We start from the raw sequence: 19,684 nt of genomic DNA on the forward strand, positions 1-19,684 counted from the left end.
AATTCTTCTGTCCGCTACCACACCTTCTGGATCTTCCTAACCCAGCAGTAAATTTAAACATTTTTAATGCAAATTAGCCAGATTGAACTCATCATAATGTTTAATTAAATGTCCAAAGTTATATAAAACACACTCACACAGAAATAAAATGATTTCAAATAGTGAAATAGAAAAATACAGGCACAAAATGAATGAATCACACAGTTTTCATGAACACAAAGTTGAAACATTTTGTTTTGTTAATATTGACCAACTTTACTTTCCATTTAATTTCTAGTATTTTTTAAAGGTTACACAAATTTGTTTATTTCCCCCATTTTATTTCTGGACATATTTAAAATTCAGAGGAACAAGACTATTTTTCATGTTAAATTAGGGAAAGAAAACAGTCTGATTACTTTTGCTCTGTTGAACTGTGATGATACATGCAAGGGATTCGAACCCAAACCAGCAGACTGATTTGTGGTTTTTGAAAGTGGCACAAAGCCTCCAGGACCTCTGTGTTTGGAATCAGACTTGCTGGATGTCTGAGTGTGTGAGGAGACAGATGTGTCGAGACAATGTCTCCTTTAAATGTTTCTGTTGCGACAAACAATCAAGCAGACAAACCTATTGGACACGAGTCTCACAGACACGTACGGCTTCACACCAGGACACAGTGTCTTAAATCCACACCATCAGCCTCAGAGAGAGTCATCAAGACCACAACATGACCTCACAGACTGACTGACATCTGTAAATGACCTCTTCTCATTAGAGTAGTGACAGCTCTCAGTCTGAAGGGGGAGCTGTTCTCTACAGTTTATACGAGGTCTGTCAATAAAGTATAGGTCCTTTTTATTTTTTCAAAAACTATATGGCTTTCATTCATATGTTTTTACGTCAGACATGCTTGAACCCTCGTGCGCATGCGTGAGTTTTTCCACGCCTGTCAGTGACGTCATTCGCCTGTGAGCACGCCTTGTGGGAGGAGTCGTCCAGCCCCTCGTCGGAATTCCTTTGTCTGAGAAGTTGCTGAGAGACTGGCGCTTTGTTTGATCAAAATTTTTTCTAAACCTGTGAGACACATCGAAGTGGACACGGTTCGAAAAATTAAGCTGGTTTTCGGTGAAAATTTTAACGGCTGATGAGAGATTTTGAGGTGATACTGTCGCTTTAAGGACTTCCCACGGATCGGGATGTCGTGCAGCGCTCTCAGGCGCCGTCGTCAGCCTGTTTCAAGCTGAAAACCTCCACATTTCAGGCTCTAAATGTAAATGTTGAAGGGACTGAAATTCTGGACTAATGGAGCAATTAGAAATTTAGCTTTTATGGCTACCAGCTGCATACTGATCACCAGTGACGCTGTTCGTCCATGTGACGCTTATATTATTATAGAGTTCTTGAGGTTGCCGGTAGAGGGCGCCATAGATCATCCGTTTCTTCTGTCAGTATTGTATCTTTATGGAAAACACACGGTATGCAAAAACACGGGTATTGACTATATAAGTTACATTAAAAGTGGTGTGTTTTGTGCATTTATTTGGGTCCAAGTATCAGCGGAACTGGTCAAAAGACTCTGTTGTTTTTGTGCTGTTTTTTTTGTTTGTTTGTTTGTTTGTTTGTTTGTTTGTTTGTTTGTTTGTTTTTTTCTGGGCAGCAAAAACCAGAGTTGAAATGTAAAATTTACAGGGTTGGTAGATGTCAGAAAAAACTCGCTGTATACAAAAAATGGCCGGTGACAAACGCTAGGTGGCGCTATAATTAGAATATAATACTCTTTATTTAATAAAATTTGTAATTTTAAAAACGTAACTTATAAAAACACGTTAACACTAATCATTTTTGATCCATGGGGTCAACCATAGGAAAACTTTATACCGTTGCACTCAGTGAACCTGTTCTAACGGTGGAGGCCACATTTGTGCTTAGAAATTTTTTTTTTCGCAATATTGTGAAATTTGCAAAATTGTCCTGAACAAACTTGGCTCTAGATTTTTGACGTAGAAAATTCAGATTGGTGTCAGAATGTTCTCTGGTTCACGAATCTCAACAACTGGAATGAAAACCTTAAAAATTGTTGCTCTGTTTGCAGTTTTTATGTCTTTGACTTTGACCAGGTATGATGCTCTTTATTTCACGATGTTTTTTTTCTCATTAATCTGATGGCCAAATGGCATGAAATCGCCCAGTTATATTATTATGCATGGCCTCTGAATTTGGTGGAACTGCGCCACTAGATGGCGCTGTAAAGTTCATTTTCTTTGAATTTCAAAGGTAAAAATTGCTGAGAATTTCTTGTAGATTTTCCCTGATGGTGTTGATTTGCTGTCAGACCAAAGATGATGATAAATCACCTCTTTAAAAAATGATTTCCTGTTTAAATTAATTTTAGAACAGTGGAAAAATGTGCTCTTATTAATGGATGGGTCAAAGTTGCCAGCTTCAACCAGAATACTCTTTATGGTGTGTAGAGCACAGAACATACAGTCTGTATATAAAAACATTGTTAATAATAAACGCTAGGTGGCGCTATAATAATAAAACCTCATATTACCGTCTGAATGAAAACATTCGGGGGGCTGTCTCAGGTGTGTGTGTGTGTGTGTGTGTGTATGTGTGTGTGTGTGTGCATATGATGGACTTGCTGCTACAACTCATGCAGAAACTAAAATATATATTTCATTTTGTTTGTTTTTTTGTTTTTTTTCCCAAGACAACGGTTGGCAGAGTTTTTAAAAAATGGTTTTATTTGTATTTTTATTTAGTCGGAAATTTTTCGTGTTTTCATTCGGCGGATTTAATATCGCTTCATAAATAACCAGCCAATCACAGCTCGCCTCCCTTTGACCAGCCCGCAGGGGCGGGGCATCACGCCAGGCGCTCCGCTCGCTCATTGGGCGCTGCGTGCTTGGCCCATGACGCGACGGCCAATCGGTTGAGCCGCTCGATGTGACGTCGCCGGCGAGTTCTGTGGAGGTGACGCTGCAGCTTCCGATGCTGCAAACGGCGGCTGAGTGTCCGGACGAAGCGGCGGGATGGACGTGCTGAGGTCTCTGGGACACCCGGAGGAGATCTACAACCTGCTCAGGTTCAAGCTGGGCGCGTGCTCGGCCGCCCTCTCCAAAGCAGACTACGTGAGTGCGCCTGTGGCGATGAATTGAATGGGGTTCCCAACCTAAGGGTGGCGCCCCCACACAGGGCCACCTGCCAACAGGTCATAACAGAAGAAAACATTTAGATTTAAACACATTTCAGGTGATTTTATTCTGGTGAAATTTCGGCTGATGAACAGACCAATTTGGACTTTAAGGTGTTGCTCGAGGACACGTGGGCACACAGACACCGTCTGAAGATCCTGCTGTGACACCTGTTACAACTGATTTAACAGCACAACTCAAATTAACATGCATTAATTTTTAAAAGTTAATTGATAAAAAAAAACAAAACAAACAAAAACATTAAAACTCAAAAAATATTAAGTTGGTTTGAAATTAGTTTAAAGTATAAATGGTGAAGTTGGCCTCTTCGTTTTTATTTATTTATTTGGATTGAGGAGACAAAAAAAGTCCAATACCTGTTTATTGTCAGGTTTTTGTTTTTTTGTTTTTTTTTTCAGTCAAACCTGGTTTCAAATCCGCGTTTACTTCAGGATACTTTAGCTTCAAATCAAGAACAAGTGAACCTCTTTAGGAAGCAATAAGACCCGATCAGTCCCCCTTTGGAGCAGATCTGTTTATTGGACTCTATTGAATCAGACCTGTTTTATTTTTATCCTGTTGGATCAGGTCTGTGAATATTGGACCCTGTTGGTTCTGTTGGATCGGGTCTGTGAGTATTGGACCCTATTGGTTTTCTTGGATCGGGTCTGTGAATATTGGACCCTGTTGGTTCTGTTGGATCAGGCCTGTGTCGGCTCGGTTGCACAGGTGGAGATGACCATTGACTCTGTAGCCTGGATTTACTTTATGTAATGTGCTTTGGAGTTACACCCTGGGAGAGTTGCTAATCCAACTGTTTTAACACTGTTGTGACCTGGAAAAACACAAATCCTGTGCAGTTGGAGCCACATTAAACTGCTGATGGCCAGGAGGAGACCACACGCTTAATGTTGCCAGGTCTGATTACTATAAGCGACTTACATACTATATTCTTATTGTAAAGGGTTTTTATTTCGGAGTGGAGCCTTATAGACCAGACTGGGGAACCAGGTCCACAAGGTGGGGTCATTACCTGGGTGAATGTCAGTAATTAAGGTCAATGAGTTCATGCATTACTGCACAGACATTCTGACAAATGGACGTTGCCATGTTACGCTACTTCCTCGCAAACATGGTTGACTAAAATAAAACAAACCTCTGACCTCATACACAGTTATGCCACAATGCTGCTGGCAAATATATTAGAAGAGTAATGTGAAATTGTTAATGCAATAAGAAATGAGTCAGTGTAAATCTGCCCCCTGCTGGACACGAATTAATCTGGCACATTTCTGAATGTGCGCTCCTCAAAGGACAATCTGGGCGTGCATTCATCACTTCATTTTATCACCAAGATCCTGAAATATGAGATTGGAAATTTTGCAAACATTAAAAAAAAGCTTCCTTCACTCCTCCTTTGTTTTCCCTCGCTTGATTTTTGTGGATTGCCAGTTTTATTAAATTCATCCCCTGGCTTGTGTAAAATCAGCTGGCTGTAAAAGTGATCATTTAGGTGTTATTTTAAGCGGTGCGTTTTGTGCAGTCTGCAAAACCACAACGGATTAAACTGACCAAATGTCTGATTGGTCAGTTTAGGTCACGTGATTATGATGCTTTGCATTTTCTCTGATTCCTAAAATATTTGTAATTATCTGTGAATGTTTGCATTTTATATTTGAAGCCAGGAAGGGAAGAAAGGAAAATAAAAATAAAACAAAAGAGGGGTTTGATCCACTGACTCCACTGGACCTAATGCTTAAATGTGGGAGATTAAATATTTCTTAAGTAATTAATTTTTCGACAACAAAATGCAAGAATTTTACTCCACACTTGAGGGAGTCGATATAAACAATAAATCAATTAAAAATAATACGTCAAAACAGTTTTGACGGACTTTTGTTTGTTTGGGGGGGCGGGGCCGCGTGTCTTGTTGACATGTTGGGGGAGGGGCTGGTAGCGCCCACGCCACGCCCTCCCGCTGTTCTGGGATCAGTTCAGAGTTTATTTTTTCGTCCTCCGTCGTCCTCTGCATGGACTCCGCTCCGTCCGCGTGTGTTGGCGGCCGCCGCTCGCTGTCCTCGCATGGCCGCAGCCGCCTGCAAGTGCCCGCTTCCTCTGGCCGTCTTTAGGCGCTCCCTGTCGGTGGCCCCGCGGAGCTCCGGCGCCGCGCCCCGTTCCCTCCTCCCGGGCTGGAGGCTCGGGGAGCGGGGCCTGACGGAGGCCGTCCGACCCTCCAGCGCCCTGAGACCCGCGGGCTTGTACCGACAGCCAGCCTTCTTCTGTTTGTTCTGCCAGGAGTCCATGAGCCAGAGTCTGCGGACCTGCTACCGGTACCTGAACCAGACCAGCCGGAGCTTCGCGGCAGTGATCCAGGCGCTGGACGGGGAGCTCAGGTCAGTTTGGTGAGCGTGCATGTGGCCGTGCACGTCTGGGGGGGTGTTCAGAAACTGTTAGTTCTTCACATGGTTCCACATGTTAGTCAACAGTTACAACTGCGACAGGAACTTCTAGAGGGGGCGTGGCCTACTGTGCAACAAACTTTTTTTTTTTTTCTTTCGTCATTGTATATTTTGCTTTAGATTTTTTTTTTCCTGTTGCTACACTGACGAAAATAAGACAATTTTTTTTAAAAATGTGCAACAAGCTGCCGCACCAGACTTTGATTTGTTTTGTTTAGTGTGTCAACAGAAAGTCTGATATAAAGTGTTAAAACTTTACGATTGAAAACAATCAAAAGAACAAACTTCACATATGAGCTGTATTTTATTATAAAGAATCCAGTAACTCTTACACAGTCCAGATGAACTGAAAAATACTCAGAAATTACTAAAATGTGATAATTTTTCACTTTAAAGCTGTAATTTCTTTTAGATTTTCAACAGCAGTACAGAAGAAAAATAGTTTTTTATTCCATCAGATTTTTATTAACATGTTGACACAAAATTTGTTACTCAATAATTGGATTATTTATAATAAAATAGAAAAAAAAGAATCTGAAGCTTGTTTTTATACTAAAATATTTAAAAAATTCTATTGGGTTTTTCTGTTGATACACTGAAGAAAACATTTTTTTTTTAAATCAGTTAAATCTTTTTCACAGCACTGTGTGGTCAAAAAACAGAAACCACAGGCTGTTTACATCTGACACAGATACAAGGTTTGTTTTTCTTTCCTGTAAATGCAGCAAATCTGATATTTTCACTTAAGATTTGTGCCTTCTTGTTGTTGTTGTTGCTGTTCTTGTCGTCATTTAAAGACAAAGTAATGTCATTAACTGATGAAAAAAATCCACCTTTGCTGTCATCATGAAAACGGTTTCTGGTTCCTTTTGACAATCTGACCAGGTTGTTGGATCGTTTCTTTATGTGAGGTACTGCCGAGGTCGGTTGTAAGAGTTTGGTTTTATGGTTGGACTGTGGTCTCCATCCAGACATGCTGTTTGCATCTTCTACTTGGTCCTCCGAGCGTTGGACACAGTGGAGGACGACATGAGCATCCCCTTGGACAGGAAGGTCGCCATGCTGAATGACTTCCACACCTACCTGTACCAGGCTGAGTGGTCCTTCACTGAGAGCCAGGAGAAAGACCGTCAGGTTCTGGAGGATTTCCCCACGGTCAGTCAGTACTTTTACCCAACATGATACGATATTCACACTGAAATATTACATTTATTTCCCCTTGTTTTAGCATGAAATGCTGCATGGATTTGCTACCTTAACTTTTGAAACGTTTGTATTTTCTAGTGATTTGCCTCTAACTGACTTGAAAACCTTTCCAGTATTGCCGGTGCTTCTTCACAGCCTAAGTTGTTGAAAGCGTTTGATTTGGTTGCCCGGGCTTCTCTGTGGGACACCCTGAAATTTAAAAAGATTCACAATAAATTACTGGTCATGAGGAGACAGTCTCAATTCTGGTGTTCCTCAGGGATGTGTTCTGGCTCCTACACTGTTTGGTGCTTGCATGGACTCGGTTTTGGATAGGGTTGCGTGATCCAAAGGCTGGAATCTTTTGTCAGTGAGGGAAGGTTTACTGGCCTTGACTTTGTGGAGGATGTTGCGATTTTTGAGGTGGCTTGTGATTGTCTTGGATCAAGACTAAGATCCAGGCTTTCAATGACTTCTTGAACTTGTCCATCAAAAGTGTATCTATGTGCGGTCCAAGTGCACTCCCTTCATCCTGCCACTTCACGCTTTCCCTTCATTTTGCACCTTCACGTGAATGTGCCACTTGTAGAGGCATTCAGTGTCTCTGGGTCCTCGGCTTTTGCCGTAAAGAGATGCCTGAGTAGATCTTACAGACTCATGAGGTCACTGGACAGAGGTGTTTGGTGATGATACCTTTGCAAGGGAAAGAAGGTCCAAGTCTTTAGATTCCTATTGCTTCCTGTCTTACTGTATGGTTGCTAGACTTGGACTCTGACCAATCAATCAATCAATTTTATTTATATAGCGCCAAATCACAACAAAGAGTTGCCCCAAGGCGCTTTATATTGTAAGGCAAGGCCATACAATAATTACGTAAAAACCCCAACGGTCAAAACGACTCCCTGTGGGCAAGCACTTGGCGACAGTGGGAAGGAAAAACTCCCTTTTAACAGGAAGAAACCTCCAGCAGAACCAGGCTCAGGGAGGGGCAGTCTTCTGCTGGGACTGGTTGGGGCTGAGGGAGAGAACCAGGAAAAAGACATGCTGTGGAGGGGAGCAGAGATCAATCACTAATGATTAAATGCAGAGTGGTGCATACAGAGCAAAAAGAGAAAGAAACAGTGCATCATGGGAACCCCCCAGCAGTCTACGTCTATAGCAGCATAACTAAGGGATGGTTCAGGGTCACCTGATCCAGCCCTAACTATAAGCTTTAGCAAAAAGGAAAGTTTTAAGCCTAATCTTAAAAGTAGAGAGGGTGTCTGTCTCCCTGATCCGAATTGGGAGCTGGTTCCACAGGAGAGGAGCCTGAAAGCTGAAGGCTCTGCCTCCCATTCTACTCTTACAAACCCTAGGAACTACAAGTAAGCCTGCAGTCTGAGAGCGAAGTGCTCTATTGGGGTGATATGGTACTATGAGGTCCCTAAGATAAGATGGGACCTGATTATTCAAAACCTTATAAGTAAGAAGAAGAATTTTAAATTCTATTCTACAATTAACAGGAAGCCAATGAAGAGAGGCCAGTATGGGTGAGATATGCTCTCTCCTTCTAGTCCCCGTCAGTACTCTAGCTGCAGCATTTTGAATTAACTGAAGGCTTTTCAGGGAACTTTTAGGACAACCTGATAATAATGAATTACAATAGTCCAGCCTAGAGGAAATAAATGCATGAATTAGTTTTTCAGCATCACTCTGAGACAAGACCTTTCTAATTTTAGAGATATTGCATAAATGCAAAAAAGCAGTCCTACATATTTGTTTAATATGCGCTTTGAATGACATATCCTGATCAAAAATGACTCCAAGATTTCTCACAGTATTACTAGAGGTCAGGGTAATGCCATCCAGAGTAAGGATCTGGTTAGACACCATGTTTCTAAGATTTGTGGGGCCAAGTACAATAACTTCAGTTTTATCTGAGTTTAAAAGCAGGAAATTTGAGGTTGTCCATGTCTTTATGTCTGTAAGACAATCCTGCAGTTTAGCTAATTGGTGTGTGTCCTCTGGCTTCATGGATAGCTAAAGCTGGGTATCTTCTGCGTAACAATGAAAATTTAAGCAATGCCGTCTAATAATACTGCCTAAGGGAAGCATGTATAAAGTGAATAAAATTGGTCCTAGCACAGAACCTTGTGGAACTCCATAATTAACCTTAGTCTGTGAAGATTCCCCATTTACATGAACAAATTTTAATCTGTTAGATAAATATGATTCAAACCACCGCAGCGCAGTGGCTTAAAGCAAGGACTGGATATCCTTTGTTGGAGGTCTCTCCAGAAGACCCTTTGGTACCGTTGGAACAAATGAACAAAGGCAACATCAGCTATGACATTTCGATCATGTGGTTCGCTTCTCTCGGGATGATCCAGCACGTAGGTGCTTCAGTTTTGAGGACCCTAGCAAGACCAAGGACACATCCACGTTTCTCCTGGCTGCAGCAGTAGGATGCCTATGTTCTGAAGGCGGGGTTAGACCTGTTGTTTGCCTGGGTGGTTTGTATCCAAAGCCCAAGGTCCTTCTGTAGTGTGGAGGATACACAAATGAGCCTGATCAATTTCCAAAATCCTACTGGTAGACTTGAAAGTTTTACATAAGGTAAAGTCACATTTTGTGTTCACGTTTCTGGACTTGGAAACGGCCTAATCAGGGACGAGGGTCTGTCATAGCTGAGCTCTGTCATCTTCATGTGGCCTTTCTTTTTTCCTTCTCCCCCCAGATATCTTTAGAATTCCGAAACCTTGCTCGGGAATACAGGGATGTTATCTCTGACATCTGCCACCGCATGGGAGTGGGAATGGCTGAATTCCTGGAAAAGAATGTGGGATCCATGAAGGAATGGGACCAGGTGAGTCCCAGCTGGTTAGCGCTATGTTAGCATGGTAGGAGGATCAAACGTAGCGTCTGCTGAAGTGAGCATGAATATTGAAAGGGTATTAATTTAACTAATATCACAGTAACTCTTCATATTTGTGCTTCATAAAAAGTCACCACAACAATTAAAAGAATAAAGAGAATAATTATGTTAAAATATTTGTGTTTTAACATCAGTTTTAACGATTACACTCAGTAAGTTATGGAACAGTGAGTGTTATTGAATTCCAGCATATATAAATGGTAAATGGACTGTATTTATATAGCGCTTTTCCATCTGCATCAGACGCTCAAAGCACTTTACAATTATGCCTCACATTCACCCCAATGTCAGGGTGCTGCCATACAAGGCGCTCACTACACACCGGGAGCAATGGGGGATTAAAGACCTTGCCCAAGGGGCCTTAGTGATTTTCCAGTCAGGCGGGGATTTGAACCCATGATCTTCCGGACTCAAGCCCAACACCTTAACCACTAGACCATCACCTCCCCTGAGGTATGAGGCAGAAACAATGAAAACTGGATCACAAAGATGAGGAAAACAACTTAACTTGTCCATGTGATGGATTTGTGCCACCCTGAGGTGGCTGATGGGGTTGTGCAGTTTCTGCAACTTTATTTTAAATAATACTGGTTGGCTGGCTTTGATAAAGTTTCCTTTAACTCTGGTTTGTGGAACAAATTTAAATTCTGCACATATGAGGCGGCTCTGTCAGTAATTTCATAGAACGTACTGACTTTTGAGACCTGTTTTGTCCCATGTGCTGATGCTTGGTTTTGTGTCCTAGTATTGCCACTATGTGGCGGGGCTGGTGGGCATCGGCCTTTCTCAGCTGTTTTCGGCGTCTCAGCTGGAGGACCCTGAGGTGGGCCGAGACACAGACTTGGCCAACTCCATGGGCCTGTTCCTCCAGAAGACCAACATCATCCGAGACTATCTAGAGGACACACAAGAGGGACGTGCCTTCTGGCCACAAGAGGTCAGTCTTCTACCTGGTTGTGAGTTTGGTTTGTGTGTCTGAGACCACGGTTAGTTACATTGTGTGACAAAGAAAAGACGTCAGACTCACACCATGAAGGTGGACGGGGTCATAAGATTACAGACGGGGGGAGTTTGGACAAGTAGTTCTTAATTCTCCATTACTCACACAGTAATTTGAGAGGTGTTTATCTGTTTGTTCCCCAACTTCTCTCAGGTCCTTTAGCCCATTTCCACCAAACCCTAAACCGTGTATGACAGGTTGAACCATTATTGCTGTTAAAGGGTGTGTTTTGACAAAGGTCAGTCATTGGGGTCAGAGGTCAACTTTTTTCCAGTTTGATTTGTACTAAACATGGTGCACATATGTAGGTGGGTTCTGCAGTTGCCCAGACAAGGCCAGATTTACCAAAGGTCGAGATTGAGGTCAATGTTATTGGGCTCAAACCTTAAAATTTAGGTTCTTACCAAAGGTCAGTAATTGGGGTTGAACCTTAAAATGTAGGTTTCTACCAAAGGTCGATCATTGGGGTCAAAGTCAAGTCTTCTTGCCTGGTTGTTGGTCCACTCTGTTCTTTGTACTGATTTTTGCTAAACTTGGTCTGTAAATGAAGGATGACCCCAAAATTCCCCTTAAATAATTCATCTGGTTAAGTATTTTGATTTCAACCCCATTTGGACCAAATGTGGCGCACCGGTCATCAAGGTCGAATGTCAGATTTCTGTTACCGTCTTCTTGACCGCGGCTGCTGTTACCAACTTAAGTGAATTCTAAGCAGTTTGGTTCTTGGGTCTGGTTTTGGTTGCAGGCGTGGAGTCAGTTTGCACGTCGCCTGGAGGACTTGGCCCACCCGGAGATGCTGGAGTCGGCATTGTCGTGTCTCAACCTGCTGGTCACAGATGCCCTGCGACATGTCCCGGATGTCATCGCCTACTTGTCCCGCCTCCGCAACCAGAGTGTCTTTAATTTCTGCGCTATTCCACAGGTACAGGCAGGCGTGTTGCAGCGTAATCATATCGCGTTAGCGGTGATTGTCACCATCCAGGGTGTCAATGAGGCCGTTGGTTCCAATTTACACCGGAAAAAGAGTTCATTGTTTATGTTAAATATTATTCTGGTCCTGTGGCACTTTTAAAGACGTGATGTAATTTTGTTGACAAGGTGATGGCAGTAGCGACTCTGTCAACATGCTACAACAACCCCCTGGTGTTCCAGGGAGTGGTGAAGATCAGAAAGGGACAGGCGGTCACATTCATGATGGAAGCCACCAACATGAGAGCCGTACAGACCATCATCTCTCAGTACAGTCAGGAGGTAGGTGTCAGAACCCGACCCGGTATCCACAGGACCAGCCCAGTCATGACAACAAACTGATATGTGTCTGTATGAGTAACATCAATAAGGCTGATCACATCGGTGGACGTGGAACTTCCTGTGCTGTAAGCACAATTGTAGTGTCACATCGCTTGGATTAGACTTCCGTGACATAGGTCACGGAAGTCTAATCTGTTTCTTGTCCTTCAGTCAGACACGCCCACTGAGGCCTGCGCCTTCTTGAGAAAAGAACCACGACCTCACTTCTTCATCCATAGGCTTCCAGAGAGGGGGCGTGGCTAGCAGCATCTCCTTTCCATTTAAAGTGATGCTCAGAAATGGTCTTTTTAAAGACACACATTTTGGGTACAGACTTACCTGTCTGTGATTATTATTATTATTTTCTATGTGCACGCGTTTGAGTTTATTTAAAGTTTTTTTTATTTACATGTTCAAAATTGATTAGATTTTTTTTTTTTTCATTTTGTATGTAATCTTTCTATAAATGTATCATTTTTAATCATATTTCAGTCCACTGTGTAAAAACTGCTGAATTCACTGGAACTTTCTTGGATTAATTAATTCATTTGTAATCTTAAGTGTTTAATACTAAAGCTTGTTTGGTCAAAATCTAACTGATGACTGTCAGATTTAAAAGTGCAGCTGCAGGTATTCACTTATGTTTTATGGAATCCTTACATTTGGGCAGTTGGAATGTTAAATGCACCCATAAAAATTTATTTCTCACCCCCCCCCCCCCCACCCCCCTTCAGATTGTGCAGAAGGTCTCTCTCACCGACCCGTCGCGGGACAAGACTCTGCACATCCTGGAAGTAATCCAGGAGAAGTCGGCGCTCTTGGAGCCCTGCCTGTCATCCAGGACACCCCGTCTGTCTCCCATGTACCTGTCTGCCGCCATGCTGCTGGTGGCTTTCAGCTGGCAGTACCTGAGTGGCGCAGCGTCACCGGCTCAAACCTGCAGCGACGCGCAGGGACAGTGAGCGCTATGCCGCATCAGCCGGATTAAATCATGGACTTTGCAGCACGCCTCCTTCGTTCAGGACCACAGGACCACAGGCGTATTGGCGACAGACACAGCGGAGCGGGTCGTGGTAGAAACCTGGGGTCACCAGTTTGGTGGCGGTTTGTGATCTCATGTTTCAAGACGTTCACACCAGCAAATAGCGCACAATGATTTGAAACAGACGAGGAATAATTTGTCTTTTTTGTTGATGTTGCTCATGTTTCTTAGTTTGATTTAAACTTTTTGACATTGTTTAAATCATCAGAGTTGCTTGATATTGCCAGAGAGAAACTAGTAGAGTGCTCAGAGTGCATATAAAGGCCAAAAAAAGCAAGACAACCCCCCGCCCCCTTTTTTTTTTTTTTTGAGTATTTAAGAAAAATGGTCTGAAACTTTACAAACTTCAACATGTTTTGCAGATTCTCACCAAAAATTTCCACTGTGAATAACTTTTCACCAATATGTGTGAAATTCTGTTCATTATAAAGAATTCTATAGCAATTGTGCAATCAGTTAATTAACTTTTTTTGTTGTAGTTTGTTTTTACTTTCAGAAAATGTGAATATGATCTGACCTGGATTACAACATTTCTTTTTATTCAAAATTTGTAATTCTGCATTTTGGCTGAGGTGTGCACGTTGAGTGCTGCTTTTAATTTGACGTTAAATGTGTCAGAATGACACTGAACCAATGCTGTGATGCGTTTGCAGTCATCACGTTGAGACTGGTAGCTAAGTGATCTTACCGCCACTCTGGTGGGTGCAAAAGCTTGTGTAGAATCAATTTGTATCAAAGTAAAACCGATCTACAAAAATTTCTGTGTAATATTTGTATATATGTGAACAAATAAAGAGTATGTTCGCGGTTGTGACAGGTGATCATCGCGGGTCAGGTTTGTGTCAAACTGAAACCGATTACAGACTGTTTAATGTCTTATTTTACAGTATAGGTTCAAGGATCACAATGTGCTGTGCTCATAGTTTGAAGAATAACAAGTTCAAGGTAAAACTATGTAATGTTGCCAGGTCATTTGAAAAGAAGCCTCTTTAATCACGAGATGTTTATGACAGACGTGATAGCTGCTTTATTATAAAAAAGGTACATTTAAACACTGAGGGGTGAAGAGGAGCAAACATTCACTCAGATACAAAACACCAGCACAGGTAATAAACAAGAAAAGAAAATTAGATTTGCAGTTTGAAACTTTTATTGTTAGATTTTTATCTGTCACTGTAATTGAGTTGTTTCTACAGATGATTTTGTTGCACCTGCGTTTGTTTCATTAGTGATTTGTTAGTTTTATAAAGACCATGAAAATAGAGTTGTATGTTAATTATAAAAAAGTTATTTTCTGTTGATTACTCCAACTCAGGATAATCAGAAGTGTAAATTATTCAATAATCTTAGGCATTTAATTCAAATGCATTTTTAAACCTGTTCAAAAAGCTTAACTAGTGGTGAGCTGGTTAAACCCTAATCGTAACAAACTGAAGGTATAATTGGTTTTAAATGGCTCTACAAGTTTAGCTGTGTTTAAAGCACTTTTAAGATGCCTTGAACACCAAATTAAAGTAAGTCTAAGTTCTATAACTAGGTTTAAATTGTTAATAGGTGGATTTAATCTGGAATTGTTTTAGTTTGAGAAAATATCAAAAGTTACTTTGGATTTTGTGTAAGAAATGTAAAGCCGGGAAGCAGTTTGTAATTTAATGGTGAAGTAAAGGATAATGAGTGTTGGTGTTGCAGGATACTGATGATGTGATGGTGTACGTTACAGAATGTATGTCGCGGTTATCGTCTGTGTTCTCGTGACGCTGTCAGTCACTTTGGCTCAACCTCATGAGCTTCTCTCGTCAGAGATGGTCGACTTCATTAACAAGGCCAACACCACCTGGAGGGTCAGATTAGTCAAACCATGACACCATTTCTTGGTTTCATCCAGACTTTTTCTCAGAAATCTTGAGTTTTAACTCTATTAATTCTTGCTCCAGGCCAAGCAGAACTTCTATAATGTTGATATTGGCTACGTGAAGGGTCTGTGCGGTACCGTACTCAATGGACCCAAACTACCACAGGTGTAAGTAACATGTTCACACATGGCTAGAAGCAGGAACATGATATATTCCTGCTTCCTGATTGGAAAATTGTAGTTTAATTTTATCATAAATGTTTTGAAAAAAATTTTTGTGTTCTTACTTTTAAAGTTAATGTGCTTGAGATTTCATTCAAGCCCTGAGGGTTTGAACCCTGAGGTTCTGGTTGTGTTAGAACACATCAATCTCGGGTACTGAAAATGTCATCTCTATTTATGAACACACCGAGGTTGCAAATGAAGCAATCCCCCAGTAAAGTGAGTGTATCATAAAGTGCAGCACTCTTAAGGAGTGTCAACCTGATCACATGTCCAGACAGGTGGCAATCAGCAGATTGATCTTATCTGCAGTGCTCATTGACCTTCATCTCGTTCAGCCTTCACAGCACTAAAGGCATCAGACTTCCAGACAGCTTCGATGCACGTGTGCAGTGGCCCAACTGTCCCACAATTCCACAGATCAGAGACCAGGGCTCATGTGGTTCCTGCTGGGTAAGACAGACATAAAACTACTTGTAGGAGCCAAATCCAAAGAGCGCGCTCATTGATGAGGACTAAATGGTCCTTGATTTCCCACAGGCCTTTGGGGCGGTTGAGGCAATATCCGACAGGGTGTGCATCCACAGTAGTGGTGACGTCTCAGTGGAGATCTCAGCTGAAGATCTGCTGTCCTGTTGTGATGAATGTGGCATGGGGTGAGTCTCCGTGCAGGACATACATGTAATTTGTGGTTGCTGTTGAACCAAGTAAACAACGAGGATGAGATGAAGTCCAAGTCTGAGAATGCTACAAGGCAAATTCTTGCTCCTTTTTGCAGATGTCAGATCAGGGACTGTGCATTGGTGAAAATATCTTCTTAACTGAAGGCAGTAAATATACTGTATATGTGACTGTACCTCAGGTGTTTTGGTGGTTTTCCATCTGCTGCTTGGGAATTCTGGGTGAACAAGGGGCTTGTGACAGGAGGACTGTACGGCTCCAACGTGGGTAAGTCCACATCTATCAGCTGGAATTACACAAAATGACAAATGTTTGCTGACATTGGTGCTGGTCCTGTGTGTGGCTGGCAGGTTGCCGGCCGTACAGTATCGCTCCCTGTGAGCATCATGTGAACGGAACCCGTCCTCCGTGTCAGGGCACACATGAGACCCCTAAGTGTGTGCAGCAGTGCATTGATGGATACTCACCATCCTACCCAAAGGACAAACACTTCGGTACAAAACTCTAAGATGGGCTAACATTAGTTTCCATTTCTATCACTGATATCTATGAATAATCTTTATTTGAATTCAGGTAGACGCTCATACAGCGTTCCGTCCCAGCAGCAGCAGATCATGACAGAACTGTACAAGAACGGACCAGTGGAGGCTGCTTTCTCTGTCTATGCAGATTTCCTACTTTATAAGTCTGGTGAGGCTGCTTCGTTGTTGCCGTTACACAACTTCTGAACTGTCTTTGAGATTATTAAATGTATACATCAATGTAAATATCAGCAAAGGGGCTCAAATTGATTACAAGTTATTTGTTTGACAGAAAGCATAAAGCACATTAGAGCAGTTACATTTTGTTATGGGATGCCTCAAGATACCCGCTTAGGTCACTGTTTTTTTTTTTCCTGTTTCCACAAATGATTGACCTTGTGTGTTACATATATTTTATATTTTTACTCAGCAAGTAGTTGCAGTTATTTTATTTTTTTTAGGAACTGGTTATGTATGAGTCAACAGAAATAACATAACTGAAAACTGATTAGATACAAAACAACAAGGCATTAACATCATATACCCGTAGGTGTGTACCAGCATGTAACTGGGGAAATGTTGGGCGGTCATGCCATCAAGATCTTCGGTTGGGGGGTGGAAAATGGGACACCTTACTGGCTGGCTGCCAACTCCTGGAACACCGACTGGGGAGATAACGGTACGGCATAGAGAAGGAAGAAGACTGGATAATGTCAAGTTATTTTAGCTACATATTCTTGAATATACTAAGCAGATTAGTGTGAGTGCATTGATTAATTTTGGGTTCTATTTTATTTCCAATTTTAATAATCTTAATGACCTTAACTCCAAGAAAAACAAAACCAGCACACTAATCTTGTATGCTGATATAGTTGTTTATTTGGCATTTCTTCAATAACAGCTTTAATATTAATGTCTGACTAAACTAAACATCATCCTCAAGATAAGCATTGAATGGATGTTTTTTTTGTGTGTGTGTGGGGGGGGGGGGGGGGGGGGGGGGGGGGGGGGGGGATTACTGCAATAAATAGCATTACAATTGATAAAGTACCATTATACAAATACCTTTATATATTGGACTGGATCTCTGAAATCAAAGCTATCATGTGAATGCAGATGCAGGTGATGCTGAGCATGTTTTCCTTACATTGTGTGCTCTTATGTTTTGTCTTCATTTAAGGCTTCTTCAAGATCAAACGTGGAAATGATGAATGTGGTATTGAATCTGATGTGGTGGCAGGAATTCCTCTCTAGACCTAAAATTAGTGCTGTCTTCAGACCATCATCGAATCAACAAATAATAAAAGGAAGACAAGAAATCTATTACATGTACATTTGGAGATTTTATGGAATGGCAGAATAACTTGTACAGCATGTTGAAATGTCTGTGCTTGGTTGAATGTTATTCTGAATAAACTGATACTCTTCACATTTTTCATTTTCAATGATTTGGTTTATTTAAAGCTGGTGTTTGTCAAAAGTGTGGAAAAACACAATAATAAACAGCTCAAGGGTGTATCTTAGTTTAAAGGTCATAAAGAGAATTTTTCACACCACTATAATTGATTTATTTGCCTTTAAATTAATAATATGACGTTGGCAATATGGTCAAGAAAACAATCAGACAGCCTTGAACTGCTGGGGTCAAAGGGGTGACCCCAACAGAGGGGTCAGGACACAATCCCACGACACCATCAGCACCCTTCACATCAGGAGCTTCTCTGAGTACTTTTATCTTTTCATTTTAGTTGTTGGACTTTAAAACATGACATAAATCTGAGATTTGACCTCAAAGATGTCAGAATCACAGAGCAGCCTACTGACACAGTGAGTCACAGAACACACAGAGCTGCTTCTGCTTCTTCACTCTTTGGAGTTTTGACTTTGTTGAACATTAAAAACTCCAGTTTTCATGAGAGTTGAACCTATAACATCAGGATACCTGAGACATCTCCCAACACACTAAACCACACAGAAAGACTCACTGGTGAATTTGATTCTCCAGGATTTAAAGAATTCTTATCTTAAAAAAAAAAAAATCATAGAAGTGTCCTGACAAACTGGAAATATAAAGTTTTCACCCTTTTTTTTTTATTTCAAAATTTGTTGGGAAAGCTGGGACTCGAACCAACAATATAAAAACCATTCCAGAAGTCTAATGTGCTGAATCACATAAATGTGGTGACGTTATAAATCACTGTCTCTTTATTTTGCACTGTGATGCTGACCATGGTCTTTGTAACGTGCACGACCACTGCACACAAAGTGGGACTAAAACACACGTGCAGTGACTGACAGCTGGAGGCCCTCCTGCTCAGTGAATCTGAACGCTCACGCCAACATACATTTATTACCTTATTATGTTACATTATCATACATTAAAAAATAAAACAGATGCACAAATCAACTGCAGCTGGCAGCAGCAGCAGTTCCTTTCTGATCATCTCCTCGGCAGGTCCGGTGTCGCAGACTGAACGGACCCCCCTAAAAATCAGTCCGCCCTGCCCCCACTGCACATGCGTGATTTTGGAGCTCAGCAGCTCGTCTAAGACAGTCTCTTCACCCAAAGCGATTAAATGGATTAATGGGATTGTTAACCATCAGATGACAAAGTAAAACCTATGAAATCATTCTAAAGTCAGTTTTAAGCAGAAACAAGGCCATTTTAAACAAATGAGGCGATTCTCGCTGATGCTTTGAAATGACTGACGTGCAGTGAACGCATCAGTTAGCAGCTCATGTAGCTGTGGCGCTCTGATCGCTTCCTCCGTCTTTTATTATGAAATAATACTGAATTCATGTGGAAGTGATTGTTGTAGAAAAGCTTCAGATATCTGTCGCTGAAACAGATGATGACTGGAGGCAGTTTGAAGCAGAAACAAGCTGATAATCGGTGAACTGCAGCTGATGACGCACGCGGAGTGAAGGCAGGGGGGAACAATTTTTAGGGGGGCCGTTTAGTCTGTGACACCGGGAGAGAATGTGCTGCAGTGCGGTTTGTCTTCTGAAGCTGAGTTTCTTGCAGGTTTGACAGATGATTCTGTTTTCTTACCCAGCGGGAGTCTGTAGCCGCCTGTTTATTGAGCTGAGGTTGCAGAAATCCATCATCGTGAACAACTGAGTAAATGTGCAAATAAACCTGCACGTGCCCCCTCATACGTGCATGTACTCGGCTGAAGAACAAGAGGAAAAGCACTCGGCGCATCATGAGCGTCTCATTCAGGCGCTGATCTGAGTCACGTTGAGCAGATGAACAGAGATTTAAATTGTTTTTCCATGTGTGCATTAAATTAAGTCACTGGAATCCAGGAGTCTGTGTTCTCTGTAGGACTGAACCTC

The 19,684-nt window shown here is 41.7% G+C and overlaps 2 protein-coding genes across 3 annotated transcripts; both read left to right on the forward strand.

The window, feature by feature from the left end:
- Nucleotides 1-2,964: 2,964 nt before the first annotated feature.
- Nucleotides 2,965-13,342, forward strand: fdft1 (farnesyl-diphosphate farnesyltransferase 1). Of its 2 annotated transcripts, XM_034162053.1 has the most exons (8): nt 2,965-3,116; nt 5,475-5,572; nt 6,610-6,793; nt 9,540-9,668; nt 10,483-10,674; nt 11,483-11,659; nt 11,836-11,988; nt 12,762-13,342. In XM_034162053.1, the coding sequence occupies exons 1-8, from the start codon at nt 3,018-3,020 to the stop codon at nt 12,987-12,989; spliced, it is 1,260 nt and encodes a 419-aa protein (XP_034017944.1). In that variant the 5' UTR covers nt 2,965-3,017; the 3' UTR covers nt 12,990-13,342. The 2 variants fall into 2 exon arrangements, with proteins under 2 accessions (XP_034017944.1, XP_034017943.1); XM_034162052.1 differs by lacking the exon at nt 2,965-3,116 and having other exon boundaries at nt 5,157-5,572.
- Nucleotides 13,343-14,775: 1,433 nt separating this feature from the next.
- On the forward strand, nt 14,776-17,774 carry LOC117502909 (cathepsin B-like). The gene is made up of 9 exons (XM_034162054.1): nt 14,776-14,910; nt 15,004-15,089; nt 15,482-15,596; nt 15,684-15,799; nt 16,006-16,091; nt 16,175-16,318; nt 16,398-16,514; nt 16,896-17,024; nt 17,526-17,774. Exons 1-9 carry the CDS (start codon nt 14,791-14,793, stop codon nt 17,597-17,599), a joined length of 987 nt encoding a protein of 328 aa, XP_034017945.1. The 5' UTR covers nt 14,776-14,790; the 3' UTR covers nt 17,600-17,774.
- Nucleotides 17,775-19,684: the final 1,910 nt, after the last annotated feature.

The sequence above is a fragment of the Thalassophryne amazonica genome, chromosome 21 (assembly GCF_902500255.1).
Source record: "Thalassophryne amazonica chromosome 21, fThaAma1.1, whole genome shotgun sequence".
Taxonomy (NCBI): Eukaryota; Metazoa; Chordata; class Actinopteri; order Batrachoidiformes; family Batrachoididae; genus Thalassophryne; species Thalassophryne amazonica.

Excerpts from the sequence above, each read along its gene's own strand:
- fdft1 (XM_034162052.1), top strand. The coding sequence starts at position 5,262 with ATGGCCGCAGCCGCCTGCAAGTGCCCGCTTCCTCTGGCCGTCTTTAGG. Across the intron at positions 9,669-10,482 it reads CCATGAAGGAATGGGACCAG|TATTGCCACTATGTGGCGGG; the intron begins GTGAGTCCCAGC and ends TTTGTGTCCTAG. Across the intron at positions 11,660-11,835 it reads ATTTCTGCGCTATTCCACAG|GTGATGGCAGTAGCGACTCT; the intron begins GTACAGGCAGGC and ends TTTGTTGACAAG.
- LOC117502909 (XM_034162054.1), top strand. The coding sequence starts at position 14,791 with ATGTATGTCGCGGTTATCGTCTGTGTTCTCGTGACGCTGTCAGTCACT. Across the intron at positions 15,597-15,683 it reads GCTCATGTGGTTCCTGCTGG|GCCTTTGGGGCGGTTGAGGC; the intron begins GTAAGACAGACA and ends GATTTCCCACAG. Across the intron at positions 16,515-16,895 it reads TTTCCTACTTTATAAGTCTG|GTGTGTACCAGCATGTAACT; the intron begins GTGAGGCTGCTT and ends ATATACCCGTAG.